The sequence below is a fragment of the Dryas octopetala genome, chromosome 4, assembly GCF_963921425.1.
Source record: "Dryas octopetala chromosome 4, drDryOcto1.1, whole genome shotgun sequence".
Taxonomy (NCBI): domain Eukaryota; kingdom Viridiplantae; phylum Streptophyta; class Magnoliopsida; order Rosales; family Rosaceae; genus Dryas; species Dryas octopetala.
The window spans coordinates 19101406-19121248 of NC_141369.1; the positions used below are offsets into that span (position 1 = coordinate 19101406).

The 19843-nt window shown below is 47.7% G+C and overlaps 2 protein-coding genes across 2 annotated transcripts; both read right to left on the reverse strand.

Annotated features, from left to right (window-relative positions):
* Positions 1 to 10765: 10765 nt before the first annotated feature.
* On the reverse strand, positions 10766 to 14572 carry LOC147287722 (uncharacterized). Its single transcript, XM_086241741.1, has 3 exons — positions 12329 to 14572; positions 11303 to 12241; positions 10766 to 11216 (listed from the first exon to the last, which is right to left on the reverse strand). Exons 1-3 carry the CDS (start codon positions 14247 to 14249, stop codon positions 10891 to 10893), a joined length of 3186 nt encoding a protein of 1061 aa, XP_086097867.1. The 5' UTR covers positions 14250 to 14572; the 3' UTR covers positions 10766 to 10890.
* Positions 14573 to 15031: 459 nt separating this feature from the next.
* LOC147287723 (leucine-rich repeat receptor-like protein kinase PEPR1) lies at positions 15032 to 17837 on the reverse strand. Its single transcript, XM_086240947.1, has 2 exons — positions 15617 to 17837; positions 15032 to 15529 (listed from the first exon to the last, which is right to left on the reverse strand). The coding sequence occupies exons 1-2, from the start codon at positions 17835 to 17837 to the stop codon at positions 15174 to 15176; spliced, it is 2577 nt and encodes an 858-aa protein (XP_086097073.1). The 3' UTR covers positions 15032 to 15173.
* Positions 17838 to 19843: the final 2006 nt, after the last annotated feature.

Below are 19843 nucleotides of genomic sequence, written 5' to 3' on the forward strand. Positions count from 1 at the left end.
AGCTCACTCGGGGAGGCGATCAGTGAGCGACCGACTGGGATCTACCATGATCATGTCCGATCGGCAACCGGCGAGCGAAAGGCTCACTCGTCAGCCGGTGAGTGAGAGACTCGGCAACCGGGCCGAGTGCTCAGGAGAGAATGTGGCCGAGCCGACCCCACCCAATGTGGAAAATCTTGTTCGGACTTTGGTCCAGGACCAAATCCGAAGCGTCCACGATCGGCTCGGACATGTCGAGGTCTCCAGGGGGTACACTGGTAGGGCCGACCACGGAGAGGAACTCCCCCTCCCGTACACCAGCAGAATTATGGATGCTGAGGTCTCTCGTGACACCAAGCCCCCCAAGATGGACCAGTATGACGGGACCAAGGATCCCTACGACCATCTTGACAGCTTCAGATACGCCATGGAGGCCCGCCAGGCATCTGAAGCCACGAAGTGCAGAATCTTCCCTTCGACCTTGAAGGGCTCGGCTCGGAGTTGGTTCCGAACCCTCCAACCGAACTCCATCGACTCTTTCCCCGACCTCCGGAGAGCCTTCCTGGCGAGATATCGGGTTGTATCCGAACGACTCTACAACTTGAACGATATGTCGCTCATCAAACAGCAGGAAGGGGAGAGCCTCAAGGCCTATCTAATCCGCTTCAACATCGAATACACGAAGTGCGACGATTGCGACGATAGGTCAGCTAAGAATGCCCTCATGCAGGGTCTGCACGCCGGGGGACTCCGCTCCCACCTAATGAGGAATCCTCCCTACACTTACGATGAGCTTTCTGCCGAAGCCACTAAGTGGGCGCGGGCTGAGGAGTGGGATGCCCAGGTGGAGGCCCTGAATCCCAGGCCGACCTCGGCCAAGAGGAAGGAGGGAGAGGTCGCAAGTCCCAAACCCCAGGTCCAACCCAAGAAGACCAGGACCGAGGAGCCACGCCAACTTCTGGGCAAGGGACCCAAGTTTGTCCAGTACACGGAGTACACTCCCCTCAACGCCGGTCTGGAGACAATCTACTCCAAGGTCAAGGATCAACTCCCAGTCGCGAGGGAGATCAAGGGACCACCCCCGGACAAAATCAAGGAGGGCGTCTTCTGCAAATACCATTCCAATCACGGCCACGTCACGGGTGATTGCTACGCCCTCCGCGACGGGATTGAGACTCTTGCCCGGGCGGGTAAGATCAATCAATTCCTGGCCGGTGGGCCTAGGGTGCCCAAGGCCGCGCCGAAGAAGCCCACCAACACCATCGAGGTCCAGGATGCTGCCATCGGATCAATCGGCGGGGGACCGACCTTCGTGGGAAGCTCTAACCGATCCCAGAAGGAGTATGTCAGACAGGCGGCTCAAGCTCACGAGTCCCTGTCGATCCAGGCAGATCAGCCCAACACTTCAAAAAGACAGCGGAAGGACTGGGCGCCGGTCACCTTTGAGCCGAACGAGGCAAACGAGATCATCTTCCCCCACTATGATCCGGTCGTCATAGTGGCTGAGGTGGCCGGAACAACCGTCGCGCGTTCCTTCGTCGATGGAGGGAGCTCAGTCAACATCCTCTACCACTCTGCGTTCGCGCAGATGGGCATCGGCGAGGATAAGCTGGAGACCGATACACCTGCCTTGGTCGGGTTCGGGGGAGAAGTGGTTCAACCCCTCGGACACATCTACCTTCCCCTTTCGCTCGGGAAGGGGCCGATCAAGAAGACCTGCATGACGTACTTCATTGTCGTCAAGCGGCCGTCAGCCTACAACATCATTCTGGGCAGACCGGCTCTGGTCGACCTTGACTGCATCGTCCATTACGCCAACCTCCTCATCAAATGTCCGGTGGGCGACGACTGCATTGTCATTCAGGGAGACCAGTGCTCGGCTCGGTCATGCTACGCCGCTTCGATCAAGCAGAAGGGTCAGCTGCCGAACTCGCAGGAGCTTGACTCCATCGCCGATTCGGGCAGGTGGCCGAGGGCGGAGACATTCGACTTCACTTCCGAGCCGAGCTCAGATTCTCGGCCCCTCCCCGCCGAGGCTTGGGAAGAAGTGCCGATCTCGGCCGAGACACCGGATCGGCTCGTCCGAGTGGGGACTCAGATCAGCCCCGAGCAGCGCTCCGCCATAATTGACTTCCTCCGTGCCAACGCGGAAGTGTTCGCCTGGTCTTACGATGACATGCCAGGCATATCGTCTGACGTGATCACCCACAGGCTGAATACTGACCCGGGATGCAAACCGGTCCGTCAGAAGAGGAGGTCATACGATCCGGTTCGATACGCCGCCATGGCTGAAGAGGTAACCAAGTTGCAAAACAACGGGTTCATCCGGGAGGTCAACTACCCCGACTGGCTCGCCAACGTGGTCATGGTGAAAAAGAACAACGGGAAGTGGAGGATGTGCGTGGACTTCACCGATCTGAACAGGGCTTGTCCCAAGGATAGTTTTCCCTTGCCCAGAATAGATCAGCTCGTCGATGCAACAGCAGGACATCAGCTCCTCAGTTTCATGGACGCCTACTCTGGATACAACCAGATCCTGATGCACAAGTCCGACCAGGAAGGCACATCTTTCATAACTGATCGCGGCATGTACTGCTACAAGGTCATGCCCTTCGGCCTCAAAAACGCCGGAGCCACCTATCAAAGGCTGGTCAACCACATGTTCCGTTCTTCCATCGGCAAATCCGTAGAGGTTTACGTGGATGACATGCTGGTCAAGAGCATCAAGGCGGACGATCACGTCAAGGACCTCTCAGACATGTTCGGAGTCCTGAAGGAGTATCAGATGCGGCTGAACCCAGCCAAATGTGTCTTTGGGGTTCGGTCAGGAAAGTTCCTGGGCTACCTGGTCAGCCAACGGGGGATTGAAGCCAATCCGGAGAAGATCCAGGCTTTGATCAACATGAAGCCCCCAAGGACACGCAAGGAAATCCAGAGTCTGACTGGAAGAGTTGCCGCCCTGAACCGGTTCATCTCAAAATCTACTGACCGGTGCCTCCCTTTCTTCAAAGCCTTAAGGGGAGCAGGGAAGAGCATAGAATGGACCCCCCAATGCGAGCAGGCCTTTCAAGATTTGAAAAGGCACATGGGGGAACCTCCCATCTTATCCAAACCAGAGGAAGGTGAAGAACTTTTTCTCTACCTCTCTGTCTCTGACTCGGCTCTCAGCTCAGTTCTAGTGAGAGAGGTCGGCGGTGTACAACACCCCGTCTTCTATACGAGCCGAGCCCTCGCCGATGCCGAGACCAGGTATCCAAAATTCGAGAAAATGGCTCTCGCCCTGGTCAGCTCGGCTCGGAAATTAAGGCCCTACTTCCAGGCTCATTCCATCGTTGTCTTGACGGACCAGCCGCTCAGACAAATCCTGGCAAAACCAGAGACTTCGGGTCGGCTCATCAAATGGTCAATCGAGCTCGGCGAGTTTGACATCATCTACCGTCCCAGGACGGCCATCAAAGGTCAGGCCATGTCGGACTTCATCTGTGAGTCGACCACCTCGACGGAGGATCCACCACGCACCGACGCTATGACAACAGCAGCCGATCCGAACACAATCGGCGAACGCGGCCAGGTTGATCTCCTCACCTGGACCCTCTATGTGGACGGATCTTCCAACGCCATGGGAAGCGGAGCCGGGCTTGTTCTGATCTCCCCAGAACAAGTTGTGATGGAGTATGCTCTTCGCTTCAGATTTCAAGCATCAAACAATGAAGCAGAGTATGAGGCACTCATCGCCGGGCTCAGATTGGCAAAGGAGCTCGGCGCGACCAAACTAAACATCTTCAGCGACTCTCAGCTAATCGTCAATCAGATTCTGGGAGAGTATGAGACTCGAGAGCCCAGCATGACTGCTTACCTCGAGAAGACTCGTCTGCTACTTGGGAACTTCCACGAATACAAAATATCCCAAATCCCGAGGGCAGAAAATTGCAGGGCCGACGCCTTGGCACGCCTGGCCTCGGCCACAGACACCGGATCCGCCAGGCATGTTCCAGTCGAAATCCTGGACAGACCTAGCACCGCCGAAACCGAGGCCGCAATTATGCAGACCGAGGCCGAGCCGAACTGGATGACGCCGATCATCAGCTACTTGGTCTCCGGGATCCTTCCCCCGGAGAGGGATAAAGCACGTCTCATCAAAACGAGGTCGGCTCGGTTCAGCATGATCGATGGTCAGCTCTACAAGAGGAGTTTCTCCCTGCCTTACTTACGGTGTGTCACTCCCCAAGAAGGTCAGGATGTGCTGAGAGAAATCCACGAGGGGATATGCGGAAACCACTCTGGAGGAAGAGCCCTCGCCTACAAGACGATCAGACAGGGTTACTTCTGGCCAACACTGAACAAGGACGCAGATCATCTGTCTCGCGCTTGTATCAAATGCCAGCAATTTTCCGCGGTTCCCCATCAACCTCCCCAGTTGCTGACCTCCATATCCAGCCCCTGGCCGTTCGCGCAGTGGGGACTCGATCTGATCGGCCCTATGCCGAAGGCAAAAGGGCAAGTCACCATGGCAGTGGTAGCAGTCGACTACTTCACCAAATGGGCCGAGGCCGAGCCCCTAGCCACAACCACAGCCGAACGGATGGAGACCTTCGTCTGGAAGAACATCATTTGCCGGTTCGGCATGCCGCACACCATCATTGCGGACAATGGCAAGCAGTTCGACTGCAAGAAATTCAGGAGTTTTTGTTCACGTCTGAACATCAACTTGCGCTTCACCGCGCCTTACCATCCGCAGTCGAACGGACAGGTCGAGGCCATCAACAAGATCATCAAGAAAACCCTCAAGACTAAACTAGATAATGGTAAGGGAAATTGGCCTGAACTCCTGCCAGAGGTGCTTTGGTCTTATCGAACTTCCTATCGCAACTCGACGAAGGAAACACCCTATGCATTGGCGTTCGGAACTGACGCCGTCGTCCCGGTCGAAATGGGGACTCCTTCATTCCGGACCGGCACATACAATCCCGAGACCAATGACACCGGACTTCGGCTCGGCCTGGACATGGTCGAGGAGAGGCGAACCGACGCCAATCTCTGCCGAGCCGCCTACCAACAGAGGGTAGCCAAGTACTACAATCAAAGGGTCAGACCCAGAAGCTTCGGATTGGGCAATCTCGTCATGAAAAAGAATCCCCTTGCCATCAAAGAGAGCTCATTCGATCCGAACTGGACCGGACCATACAGAATCACGGGCATAGTCAAGCCCGGCACTTACAACTTGGCCACTCTGGCTGGTAAGCCTCTCAAGCATAGCTGGAACGCTGAACACTTGAAGACTTATTACCAGTAAAAATGTAGTTAGGGTCGGGGACTGTCCGACCTAACACCCATTCCAATCAATGAAAGGATAAACACATTTCTACTCATTTTCCTACTTATTTTTCGAAGCAAACACTGGGGACTCCACTCCTATACACTTCTAACAAAGAGGAAAGATCTAAGTGTTTCCTTCGAAAAAAATAGTAAACCCATGTGCCGAGCCGAAGTGCCATTTTCGGCCCGACGCTCGGTGCATTACAGACTCATCAGGTCTATAAACTCATGTGTCGAGCGGGCGCGCCATTTCTGGCCCGATGCTCGGCATATTACAGACTCATCAGGTCTATAAACTCATGTGTCGAGCGGGCGCGCCATTTCCGGCCCGATGCTCGGCATATTACAGACTCATCAGGTCTATAAACTCATGTGTCGAGCGGGCGCGCCATTTCCGGCCCGATGCTCGGCATATTACAGACTCATCAGGTCTATAAACTCATGTGTCGAGCGGGCGCGCCATTTCTGGCCCGATGCTCGGCATATTACAGACTCATCAGGTCTATAAACTCATGTGTCGAGCGGGCGCGCCATTTCCGGCCCGATGCTCGGCATATTACAGACTCATCAGGTCTATAAACTCCCGTGCCGAGCTAGCGCGCCACTTTCGGCCCAATGCTCGGCATGGTACAGACTTATCAGGTCTATAAAAATCCCTGTCTGAGCCGAAGTGACTTCCTACAGTCCTAACGTTCAACAGGATATTTCTAAAAGAAAAATATACACTCCAACCAAAACTTTCATCGTGCATACCGAGCCGATCTGAAAGTAGGTTTGAATATTTTTCTCAAAAAACTGCATTCCTAAATATCTCAATGGGTATGCCGAGCCCATCCGAGATGACTAGGGTCTTTAAATTTTTACTTATCTTGGTTATGCTTATCAAGCTGATCCGAAGACAAGTTCTAATTTATCATTACCATTCATTTTCATCACGATCGACATGCCGAGCCGATCTCCAAGTTCTAATTTATTATGTTTTTCATTTTTATCATTTTCTTGTCCATGTGTTATTAGTTTTGTCTTTAGCTTAATTTCCGAGCCGAACTGACAACAACTTGTATCATAAAAAGAAAATACTGATAAAATTAAACGAGATAAATCCAAAATATAATCTGTTCCAAAATTAGTCAAACCCGAGCCACACCTCGGCTCGGGGAGAAATATAAAAAAAACATAAACTTTACAATTAAGCAAAATAAGCCATCATGCAGATCGCTCGGCAGGGCCTTCCTGGATCGGCTCAGTTGACTCCTCGGGCGTCTCCTCGCCGAGCTGCACCACCTCAACCCCGCCGATCTGCATCTCAGCGTTGGGATCGGATTCGGGGACCGGGGGGATCGGGGTCGGCTCGTACGCAGGCAGTGGAGGGTCTTCCGGAGTCGGCTCGGCTTCTGCGGGGACTTGGCGATCGAGAGGAGGAAGCTCATCCTGATAACTCCCCTGGGTATCTTCCCCCTCGTCATCGGACTCGCCGAGGAATGAGACATCCCAGTCCGGCCTCTTCGCTTTGATCGCCTCCAAGAGCTCCTGATACCCATCAAAGTGGGCATCAGCCAGTGCTTGGGCGCTTGGAAGCCCAGCTCGACGCCGAGACTCGGCCGCCCTTCGTTCAGCCTCATCAACATCCCGCTGGAGCTGGTCAGCAAGTTGCCCCAGGTCGGCCACCTTTTGCTCTGAAGAGGCAAGCTCCTTGCCGAGCCGAGCGACCTCCTCCTCCTTCCCGGCCAGCCTGGATCGCAGACCCTCCGACCGTTCACGCTCGGCATTGACCGTCCGCTCGGCCTCGGCTAGCTTTTCTTTTAGCTCCAGGATTCGTGCCCGAAACCTCTCCAGTTTCGCCTCGGCATCGACGGCGGCCTTGGCAGCTTCGAACTGCCTCATGGCGAGCTGCAAAAAAAAAAAAAACAAACAAAACAAAACAAATTCATTACTAATCCGAGCCGAGCGAATAGACGAAATCCGAAGTAAAAGAGACTTACCAACATGGCCTGGCGGGATGCGATCAGAGCCTGGTGGCTGAAGCCCGGCTCGCCATGATCGGCCCACAGCCCCTCCTGCACCCTCGCGGTCATCACGCGCTTAAGGCCCGTGACGAACGGCTCGAGGCCGGGGTCTACCTCCACCGCCTTGAGGGGCGCCGAACCAGACGCTCCGGCACCAGAACCGCCGGGCTCGGCCCGAGCCCTCTTCTCCACCGGGGCCTCGGCCTGGGGAGCCTTCCTCTTCTCCGCTTGCCGAACCGGTCTCGGCGCAGGAGATCTAGGCTGAGCTGCCGCTGGGGCAGGAACCTGGACCGGCTCGGCGGGGGCCCGTCCTGCGGCCCTCCTCTGGACGCTCCGAGCAGCCTTCCTCCTTAGGCGAGCCTCCAGTTCGGTGGGCGCCATTCCCCTTTCTGCCCGAGGATTCCACCTGGGTACAAACCAGGAGATCCCGCTCTGTCTGATCTGGGTTTCCCCGAGCAGAAACTTGGTTGACAAGTATTCTGCTGGTGAGTCCCTGATCGCGGCGATCTGGTCCTTGAGCTCGCCTCGGAGCTTGTACTTGCCCCAGCTGACTGCAAAGACGAAACCAAAAAGAGTTAGGAAAAATACAATTATTACAAGACATATACAAATTGTCCTCGGACCGGCCCCAAACTCCCAATGCCCACCTGGAATTCTAAAAGCTCTGGGGACCCGAGCCGAGGTGATTCTGTTCGGATCGGCGAACTCCCAATCCCCAGAGACAAAGAAGTATCTTTTCTTCCATGTCTTCTGGGAGGAGGGATTCCCACCGAAGAGTGGTCCCGAGTACGCCTGGAGGTTATAAAATCCGAGCTCGCTCTGCTTCGACCTCAGCGCGTAATTGCAGAACAGGATATCCTTGTGTGGCACACACTTGTGCACTTTGTGCCACAAGATGTGCATGGACAGGATGATCCTGTATACGTTCGGGTTCAGCTGGTGCGGCGCCGCGCCGATCGTCGCGAGCCAGTCCTGCAGGAAGGGATGCAGGGGAAGCCGGACCCCATTTTCAAACATCTCGGGGTACATTGTCACCCATCCAATTGGGGGTCGGCTCGGCTTCTCCCCCTCGTTCGGCAACCTCATCAGCACGGAGTCAGGGACTGAGTACCTATCCCTCAAATCCCTGAGATGATACTCTGTCATCTCATTGGGGATTTGATCGGCCTTCCACGCCAATTCTTCGTAGAAGTCCGGGTCGATCGGACTCCCCGTCACCCCCTGAGCCGAGGTCGACGCCTCGTGACCCCTGTCCCTTTCATCCGAGCCTGAGGTGAGTCTGCTCGGGATGGTGGCGATCGGCTCAACGTCGAGAGGCTCTTCGTCGCCCCCTTCGGCCGTTCCTTGTTCCCGGTCGGAACTCAGTATCTCGGGATTTTCTTGGTCCCCTCGGGCTCGGCGCTCTCCGCCTGGATTGCGATTTAGTGCCGAGCCGGCCTCGTCCAATTCTTCGGACAACCCGTCCCAACTCGCCTCACCCGCAGGTGGGCCTCGGATCGGCTCGGCCTCACCCACCGATGGACTTCGGCTCATCTCGGCCTCACTGTCTCCTTCAAAGGCTTCTCCCGAGCCGAGCCGGCCACTCGAGTCAGTCTCAGACATTACAAACACTTTCTCACTTTTCTCTCTCTTGCTTTTTGGATCAAAAGACAGTCTCTCTCAAGAACACCAAGAACACACACCCACAAACCCGAAAATACAAAAAACTCAAAAGTGAGAAGAATCACTTACTGGTTTTCCTCCGCCCAAAGTCTCCACCCCTCACACACTCAGACCAACCTCGCCTACGGCCACGCTCGGTCGGAACTGCGGCCGGACTGCTGCACTGACGACGGAGATAGCAGAGGACTCGCGGTGGAGGAGAGGATTCGCAGAGAGAGAGAGTGGAGATTTCTGGAAAAGCTGGAAAGTGAACAGGAAGAGAGAGAGGGGGGCCTTTTATACCCCATGCAAATCAAATCTCAGCCCTTCATTTCTGGCGCTTCGCATGCCACATCTTGACACCTGTCAAGCATTCAAAAATACCCATAACGAGGTGACCCTTACGTTCCCCCATGCAGAAAACCAAACGTCCCTTCACATGTCCCTGAGATATTTTGGCCAATCACAAGTCGTCTTGTGTTCGGATCTTCGGGAATATGGGCTCGCAGGGTTCGGCTCGGATCGAGCAACCTGCTATCTTTGGGGTAGCCCTTACACTTCAACTTCCAATCCACGACTGCCCGCTCGGATCGGAAGTTGGGGGACTCCTGTTTGTGGGAAAATCCACATCAATCCGAACAGCCAGTCACAGCTCGACACGTGGCTGGTCAAACATCCACCTCGGAGTCAATTCTCAGTGGTCAAACTTTGACTTCCACGTCATCATTGATCAGCACTTCCTCTATCAGCTCAGACCGGATCTCCACACCGCCCCTCCTTGTTCGGTCCGAACCGAACCGATGATCTTCCATGGGATCGAGTGTCCATCTCCCCACGATCATCCCGGCTCGGCTCGGCTCGGCACAAGAGATGGCTTCCTTCCGAGTTCTGGCGTCGACCAGTTAGGGCTCGGAAAGACTCCAATCTATGGACCGGCTCGGCCTGGAATCCCATGTCCGATCCGACCACATATGGACTTCGTGTCTTCGCATGGGAACGTGTGTTCGTATCGGCTCGGCTCGGCTCTCCGCCGCCATTCCCAGGAAGATCACGCCAGGATGTACAACCACACTTAAATGCACCTGACACATTCTTCTGACAGATAGAATATCAGGCCTGCATTCATGAATGTTGGAGCAGTCTATCTGAACCCTCCAACCTTGCATTTAATGGAGCATTCAATGCAGCATTGAATGCTGAGGAAGCAAGCAGCTGAGCATGCAACTAGGTCTGACCAGGTGCGTGGGTCTCTGGCAACCATTCATTCACATGCAGGTATCTTACTCATTAAGGTTTCCTTTGCTTATATATACCAAGTCATATGTGCAAAATGAGGCATCGGGTAAGCTACGGATATACAGGAAAAACACTTGCATTCCCATCCACAAAAGAGCCTACCTAACTTGCTGAGAATAACCCAGAACATTTGCCTTGTTCTTCCCATTCTCCCAAGTTCTTCCTTTGTTCTTCCTTATCCACCATCAAACATCACCACTGATTTCATCATCGGAGTGTGTTTGGCTGGTACCACACCGGTCCATCTCCTTTGATCTTGTTTTTGTCTGCAGGAAGATCTCAACCAGTATCCACTTCATCATCCAGCGAAGCACCTGATCAGCCAGATCATCTTATCTAAGTTGTTGCATCTATCCTACGAGAATTTGCATCAACAGTGTTAACAAAAAGATGGTATCAAAAATGCACCAATGGTCCAATAATCAGGATCCTGCACAATTTGACAATATCTGCACTTCTAGAAAGCTTGCGAAAATGATCATTCATGTCTAACTTTCTAAAAAAATACATAACTGATCCTAATCTCATAGGCCTCAAGAAGTTTTCTTTTTAATATGGTATTGGTAACTAAGAGAGGCTACAATATAAGAAGAAACACATTTGCCAATACAAAGGGAAATACTGTGGAATAGAATATCATAATCATGAAATGCTAGCATTTTATAGATAATAAAAACTGGACAACATCTCTCATCATGGGTCTACGGTTAGGATAATTATTGGTACATAGCAAAGCCACCTCAAGTAGAAGGACAACTTTTGCCACGATATTTGAAGCTCGAAGTTCCTCCATAAGGCTTGAATCAACAATCCTATCAATTTCTTCACCGTTGAGCCACATTGACCTAGCCCAGCCTACAATGTCAGTTTGGTCCATAAATGATGGATCCAATACCTTCTTTCTAGTTATCAGCTCAAGTAAAACAACCCCATAACTGTACACATCAGATTTCTCGCTCTGTGCTAAGAATGCAGATTCTGTCACAAACCACAGAAAACATTTAGTTCATTGCCTACATGAATATGGAAACATTCATAAGCAAAATAAAATTTAGAAGAATTACCTGGTGCAATATATCCAATTGTACCCATAACTGAGGTAGACATCGAAGTAGAAGACTGATCCAAAGGTTTAGCAATACCAAAATCAGCAACATGAGCCTCCATCTCATAGTCTAAGAGAATGGTCTTCGGTTTGATGTCTCGATGCACGATAGGGGGATCACAATCATAATGGAGATATGCCAAGGCATGTGCAATTCCAAGCGCTATCTTGTACCGGACACTCCACTCGAGAATTGGTGGCGGATTAATGTCATGTAAAACATCATGAAGGCTCCCATTTTCCATGTAACTGAACAAGAGTAAACCGTAGTCCTTTATAAACCAGAAGTCTTTTAGTTTAACCAGATTTCGGTGCCCTACCTTTCCAAGGATTTGGGTTTCTCTAACCATGCTCAAGCGCCCTCCTCCATCCTCTGCAAATGCAACCTTCTTGACAGCAAAGACTCCGTATGGATCCTGCAGTAAGGCCTTATAAACAGTTCCATGGGCTCCTCTCCCAATGATATATTGATCATTAAAGTTTTCTGTAGCCTCCAATACTTTCTTGAGTAAAATACTCTCACGAGCAATGAACTCAACATCCTGCCTAGCATTTGATGTTCCTCTCTTGGGGTCTGCATCTAATAACTCCTTGACAACATCTCTCATTGTGGGTCTCTTGCAAGGATCTTTATCAGTACATCTCAAAGCCACCCGAAGAACAACAACAACTTGTTTAATGATATTTGAATCCCGAAGTTCCTCCACAAGGCTAAAATCAACAATCCTATCAACTTCTTCTGCGTTGCTCCACATTGAACTAACCCATCCTACAAGGTCGATTTGCTCCATAAAGGATGGATCCAATACCTTCTTTCTGGTTATCAACTCAAGTAAAACAACCCCATAACTGTACACATCAGATTTCTCAGTGCTGTTTGCAGCTCTATATATATTTTCTGTCACAAACCAATGAAAACATTTTAGTTCACTGCCTACCTGAATATGGAAACATTCATAATCAAAACCAAATTCAAAAGAATTACCTGGTGCAATATATCCAATTGTACCCACAACTGAGATGGGCGTCGTTGAAGTAGAAGACTGATCCAAAAATTTAGCAACACCAAAATCAGCAACATGAGCCTCCATCTCAGAGTCTAACAGAATGTTGCTTGGTTTGATGTCTCGATGCAATATAGGGGGACCACAATCATGATGGATATATGCCAACCCATATGCAGTTCCAAGTGCTATCTTGTAGCGGACTCCCCACTCTAGAGTTAGAGTGGGTTTAATTTTATGCAAAAAATCATGAAGGCTCCCATTTGCCATGTACGCATACAAGATTAAACCGTAGTCTTTTATAAACCAGAAGTCTTCCAATTTAACCAGATTCCGGTGCCTAATCTGCCCAAGTGTTTGAATTTCTCTAAACATGGTCAGACGCCTTCCGTCCTGCCCCGCAAATTCAATCCTCTTGACAGCAAAATCTCTGTATGGCAATGAGGCCTTATAAACAGTTCCATGGGCACCTCTCCCAATGATGTAGCGATCATTAAAGTTTTCTGTAGCCTCCATTACTTCGTGGAGTAAGGAAGGCTGCCCCTCACTAGTAGAGTGCTTAGTCTTTTTGCGCAACTGAAACAAATAAACTAGTGCATATAGCACAAAAACAACAAATATTGATGATCCTATGGGAATAAATGCAATTACTTTGCTAAATAGCTTAGAATTGTTGCTTCCTGCACAAGTTAAGCCACATGATGGAAGGGAAATGACATAAAGGTATGGATTGCCAACAACTGATAATGAGGATGAGTTCAACAGGTGCCTCAATGTCTCTGGGAGTGATCCTGTGAAGTTATTGTATGAAACACTAGCTGCAACTAGTGACTCCATCCCAGAAAGAGCTCTTAAAGTCCCTGTCAAATTGTTATGAGATATATCTATCCCCTGTAGCCTGGACAACTTGCTTAGCTCTAAAGGAATCTGACCTGTCAATGCATTATTGCTAAGATTCAATGCATAAAATAAACTCTGCAATTCTCCAATTGACGAGGGAATGACACCACCCAACAAATTTCCACCAAGTTGTAGCTCTAAAAGCTGTTCAAGTTCTGACAAGAAAGGTGGAATGCCGCCAGTAAACTTGTTGTCACTGAAAATCAATGTCGATAAATGCCTCCACCTTCTCAAACTGGATGGAATGGAGCCATTCAACAAGTTGGACCCTACATCAAACCAATACATTTCAGTACAATTTGATAGGTGAAAAGGCAAAGGACCCACTAAATTGTTCCGAGAAAGAATCAATCTACGAAGCTCTGTAAGATTCCCTAGCTCCTGTGGTATAACTCCTGTTAACTTGTTCATGGACAAATCGATGGCCGTGAGGTTGCTACAGTTTCCCAAGCTTGATGGAATCCCTCCGCTAATCTCATTGCTGCTGATGTCCATATATGCAAGGTTTGGATTTTTTCCAAATTGTGGAAGAACCCCAGTGAGGTTATTATGTTCGAGGTTCAGCCTCCTGAGAGAAGAACAACTTCCAACACCAGAGGGTATGCTACCTTCAAATCGATTGAAACCCATATCCAACACCCTTAACTGCTTCCCATAGCAAATATTTGGAGGGATTTTGCCTGAAAAATTGTTGGAATACAAAAAAACAGTGTGCAAGTGACTCAAGCTGCCAATTTCAGGCCCTAATTGACCAGAAATTCCATAAGAAGAGAGGTTCAAGGAAACCACATTGTGGGCAGTGTCACATTCTATTCCTACCCATTTGCATGGAGTAGAATCAGAAGCATTCCAACTTGAAGACATGGAATTAGGCACAGATGTCCAGAGCTTCAAGAGTGACAACAGAGCCACCCCATCAGAACTCAAATTAGAGACAGTACTACTCATGGACACAGAGGATTGCAACAATAACAACAACAAATGGTGCAGAAGAAGCTGCATGTTATCTAAGTGGAAGAGGAGAGCAAACCACACACTGAGAATAAAAGTTGAGTTGGTAAAGATAAGCTTTACCCGGTAGTTATGGCAGTTAGCTATCTTCAGGTGGCAGGAAGATCCAGCATATGCATGGCGGTTGAATTGTCGTTTGCAATCTCTGAAATGGGTTGAAAACAGAGAGAGAGAGTGTGTGTGTGTACAGATTAAGAATGGAGAGTGTGGCTATGTTTGCTTTTGCTGAGTTTTTTCTCCCAGTAAATAGATTTGAGCTGAGTTATGTTGAAGATGAGGACGTGGGTAGCGGTCCTCATACGGAGAGACCACGTAGCCAGGAAACTTATGCAACCTTGCTCTCTTACTATATCAAGATGAAACTCATAAGGTCTCTCTGGTCTCTCATCTTTACCCCACACGCAGAGAGACTTGACTTTTGCAACGATGGTCTGCTAATAAAGACATAAGATGGACTCAAATAATGGGATCCTCCACTTAAATTTCCATTTATCCACAAAAGAAAACAAAAAACACTAACTCTTTCTTCTTTCTTTCCATTTCCACGAAACCTCCAGGTAATAGTTCACTTGGAAAAAGCTTTATTTCAACAAGAAAGAAGCGTTGGATTAGTCCATGGATTGGAATTTCACTTTTGGAACTCGGCTCTTCAATCTTCATGAAACAGTGATGGTAACAGTGAATTTGATTTCCAGATAGTGTTAACAAAAAGATGGCACCAATAATCAGGATCCTGCACAAATTTCATAATATCTAGCTGCATTCTAGGAAGCTTGAGAAAATGATAATTATTCATCTCTTACTTTCTAACAATTTTCATAACTGATCCTAATCTAACAGAGAACAGTTTATGAAGAAACACATTTGCCAATACAAAGGGGATACAGTGGAATAGAATATCATAACAATGAAATGCTAGCATTTTTTCATTCTCCTTACATCATGGGGATTTGCTTCTAATAATTGCTTGATGACATCTCTCATTGTGGGTCTCTTTCTAGGATCTTTATCAGTACATCTCAAAGCCACCAGAAGCACATCAACAACTTTTTCCAAGATTTTTGAACCCAGAAGTTCCTCCACAAGGCTTGAATCGACAATCCCATCAATTTCTTCTGCGTTGCTCCACACTGACCTAACCCATCCTACAATGCCAGTTTGCTCAATAAATGATGGATCCAGTGCCTTCTTTCTAGTTATCAGCTCAAGCAAAACAACCCCATAACTGTACACATCAGATTCCACACACTTTGCTGCTTTAAATGCATTTTCTGTCACAAACCAATGCAAATATGTTAGTTCATTGCATGCCTAAATATAGAAACATTCATAATCAAAACCAAATTTCAAAGAATTACCTGGTGCAATGTATCCAATTGTACCAACAACTGAGGTCGACATCGTTGAAGTAGAAGACTGATCCAAAAGTTTAGCAATTCCAAAATCTGAAATATGAGGCTCCATCTCAGAGTCTAAGAGAATGTTCATCGGTTTGATGTCTCGATGCACTATAGGGGGATCACAATCATAATGGAGATATTCCAACCCATATGCAGTTCCAAGTGCTATCTTGTAACGGACACTCCACTCAAGAGTTGGAGGGGGATTGATTTCATGCAAAGCATCATGAAGGCTCCCATTTTGCATGTACGTATACAAGATTAAACCATAGTCCTTTATAAACCAGAAGTCTTCCAGTTTGACCAGATTCCGGTGCCTAATCTTCCCAAGTGTTAGAATTTCTCTAATCATGCTCGAACGCCTTCCTTGATCATGCCCTGCAAATACAAGCTTCTTTACAGCAAAATCTTTGTCTGGACCCAAAGAGGCCTTATAAACAGTTCCATGGGCTCCTCTCCCAATGATATATTGGTCATTAAGGTTTTCTGTAGCCTCCATTACTTTCTTGAGTAAGGAAGATGGCCCCTCACGAGCAGAGATCTCATCCTGGTTGGTCCTTTTGCGCAAGAGAAACATATAAACCAGTCCATAAAGCACAATAACAACAAAAATCGAAGATCCCAAGGCTATAAATGCAATTTTGACTTTACTAAGGCCTTTCCGATTGCTTGATTGACTGCTACAAGATTTGAAATTGTTGTTTCCTGCGCAAGTTAAGCCACAAGAGAGATGGTAATTGACACATAGGTGGGGATTGCCCAAAAATGATAATGGGGATGAGTTCAACAGGTTCACCAATGTCTCTGGTACTGCACCTGTGAAGTTATTGTATGAAACATCAAGCTCAAATAAAGAATGCATCCCATCAAGAGGTTTTAAAGTCCCTGTCAAATTGTTATGAGATATATCAAGTTGTTGTAGCATTATCAACTTCCCTAGCTCTGAAGGAATCTGACCTGTCAATGCATTATTGCTAAGATTCAATGCATAAAACATATTCTGCAATACTCCAATTGACGGTGGAACCACACCTCCCAACAAATTTCCACCAAGTTGTAGCTCTGCAAGCTGTTCAAGTTCTGACAAGAAAGGTGGAATGCCGCCAGTAAACCTGTTGTCACTTAAAATCAATCTAGATAAATGTCTCCAACTTCTCAAACTAGATGGAATGGAGCCATTCAACAAGTTCGACCCCACATCAAACCAATCCATTTTGGTACAATTTGAAAGTTTTGCAGGCAACGGACCCACCAAATTGTTTTGAAAAAGAATCAAGCTTTGAAGCTCTGTAAGATTCCCTAGCTCCTGTGGTATAACTCCAGTTAACTTGTTCATGGACAAATTGATGAACGTGAGGTTGATACAGCTTCCCAAGCTCGATGGAATTTCCCCACTAATCTCATTGTTGCTGATATCCATACGTGAAAGGTTTGGATTTTTTTCAAATTGTGGAATTACCCCAGTGAGGTTATTCTGTTGAAGTTGCAACCTCCGAAGAGTAGAACAACTTCCAACTTCAGAAGGTATGGTACCTTGAAATCGATTGAAACCCATATTTAACACCCTTAACTGCTTGCCAAGGCAAAGATTTGGAGGGATTTTACCAGAGAACTTATTTCTAAAAAAATCTAACTGCACTAAACTGCTGTTGATACCCAGACCTTGAGGTACAACTCCAAAAAACAGGTTGTTAAACAATGAAATATTTTTTAGTTGCTTGAGCTCAGTCATCTCCAAAGGCAGTTCCCCAGTAAGGCTATTATTGTATACAAGGATATGCTCAAGACTTTGAATCTTCCATATGCTAACTGGAATTTCACCACTTAAACGGTTTTGAAATAATTCAAGGTCCTGTAATTCAGTCAGCATCCCCAATTCATCAGGAATTTCTCCCACAAGTTGGTTTGTATACAAATGTAGTTCAGTCAAGGACTTGCACTTACCAAGTTCAGGAGGGATTTTTCCAGACAGACGGTTCTCGGGAAGGTACAGAATTGAAAGCTTATATAGTTGGCCAAAGGAAGATGGGATATTTCCCTCTAAGTTGCTACCCACAGCAAAAAATTGTGTTAAACTACTGCAGTTGCCCAGGGCTGATGGAATACCTCCACTAAAATTATTCAATGACAGTTCCAAGAAAGATAAAGTCTTGCAATTACCTCTTTCGTGCATGGCCATCAATTGCATGCACGAATGGCCTATATAAGGTACCATTCTCATGCATTCAAATAATTCAAGAAGTCATCGAACATAATCCTCCCTTTGAGAGAAAAAAGTGAGAGAGTTCGAGAAAAATAAATCCTCACAATTTGTGTGAGAGAGAAATCCTCTTGAGTAATATCCAAGAGAGAGTTAGCCACTTCGGTGAGTTTGTCTTTGTAACCCATTATTTTTGTGGAAGAAGTTTTTAATGTCCATAAACTTTGGTGTCACTTGATTTCCTGTTTATTCAATTGTTGTTAAGAGCTAGCCTATTTTAATTACACAAGGATGGGAAAAGTTTGATCCAGGGATCACCAAATTATTTATTAGCATTATTATTTGCCATCTTTCCCAACAGGTGGTATCAGAGCTTAGCTCATTATTCGTAGTATCTTGTGTATATCAAAATGGAGGAAACATCAACATCATCGTCAACAACAATGATCAAACTGACTTCCTCAAATTACTCCATATGGAAGTCAAGAATGGAGGACATCCTCTTTTGCAAAGATTTGTATGAGCCTCTTCAAAATGAAGGGCAGAAACCTGAAGGGAAATCAGACAGGGATTGGGACATCCTAAATAGAAAAGCTGTTGGACAAATCCGACAATGCATTGATCAAAGTGTCTTTCATCATGTGGCACAAGAAACCGTTGCCTATTCATTATGGACAAAGTTAGAGTCCATGTATGAGAGAAAGACCGCACAAAATAAAGCTTCATTGATCCGCAGGTTGGTCAACTTGAAGTACAAAGATAGTCGAAGTGTTTCTGAACACTTAAGCGACTTCCAAGGCTTGGTGAACCAATTGACGAATATGAAGTTGGTGCTTGATGATGAATTACATGCACTATTGTTACTCAGCTCCTTGCCAGATAGCTGGGACACGTTGGTGGTGTCATTAAGCAACTCAGTTCCTCAAGGCATTCTTACATTAGACATAGTAAAAGATAGCATGTTTAATGAAGAAGCTAGAAGGAAAGAACAAGGACTATCGATCGAGTCAGAGGCTCTTGTCGTCAAACACCGTGGAAGAAACAGTAATCGAAAACTCCACAACCGAGGCAAGCCAAGGGATCGATCAAGGGGTAGGTCCAAGACAAGGAGAGACCTAGAATGTTACCACTGTGGCAAGCCAGGCCACATAAAGAAAGAGTGCAGACAACTCAAAAGAGAGCTAGAGAAGAATGAAGCTAAAAACACGGCTGCCACTACCTCTAATGAAAATGAGGTAATTATAATTTGTGATGATGGTTATGTTAACTTAACATCACAAGATACATGTTGGATAGTTGATTCTGGTGCATCCTTCCATGTAACCTCACGAAGGGACTTCTTTACATCCTACACCAATGGAGATTTTGGTAATGTTAGGATGGGCAATGATAAACTATCCAAGATCATGGGAAGAGGAGATGTTTCCCTTGAAACCAACACAGGTTGTCGATTGGTTCTCAAGGATGTGAGACACGTTCCAGATATGCGTCTCAATTTGATCTCTACCGGAATCCTAGATGATGAAGGCTACACCAATGTCTTTGGTGAAGGGAAATGGAAGCTCAGTAAAAGTTCTCTAGTGGTAGCTCGAGGAAAGAAAGAGAACACCCTCTACATGACACATGCAAAAGTCAGTAATGGGTATGTGAATACCCTCGGAGAAGACTCATCAATTGAGCTATGGCACAAACGACTCGGTCACATGAGTGAAAAGGGACTTCAGATTCTAGCTAAAAAAGAGGCACTAACCGGAGTAAAAGGAAAATGTATGCCTCTAAAACCATGTACACATTGCTTAGCTGGAAAACAACACAGAGCTTCATTTCATCACAGGCCTGCAACAAGGAAACCCAATGTTTTGGATGTTGTATATTCTGATGTTTGTGGTCCTATGACCACTAATACTCTTGGAGGTGCAAGGTATTTTGTTACCTTTATTGATGACCATTCCAGGAAAGTTTGGGCATATGCGCTCAAAACAAAA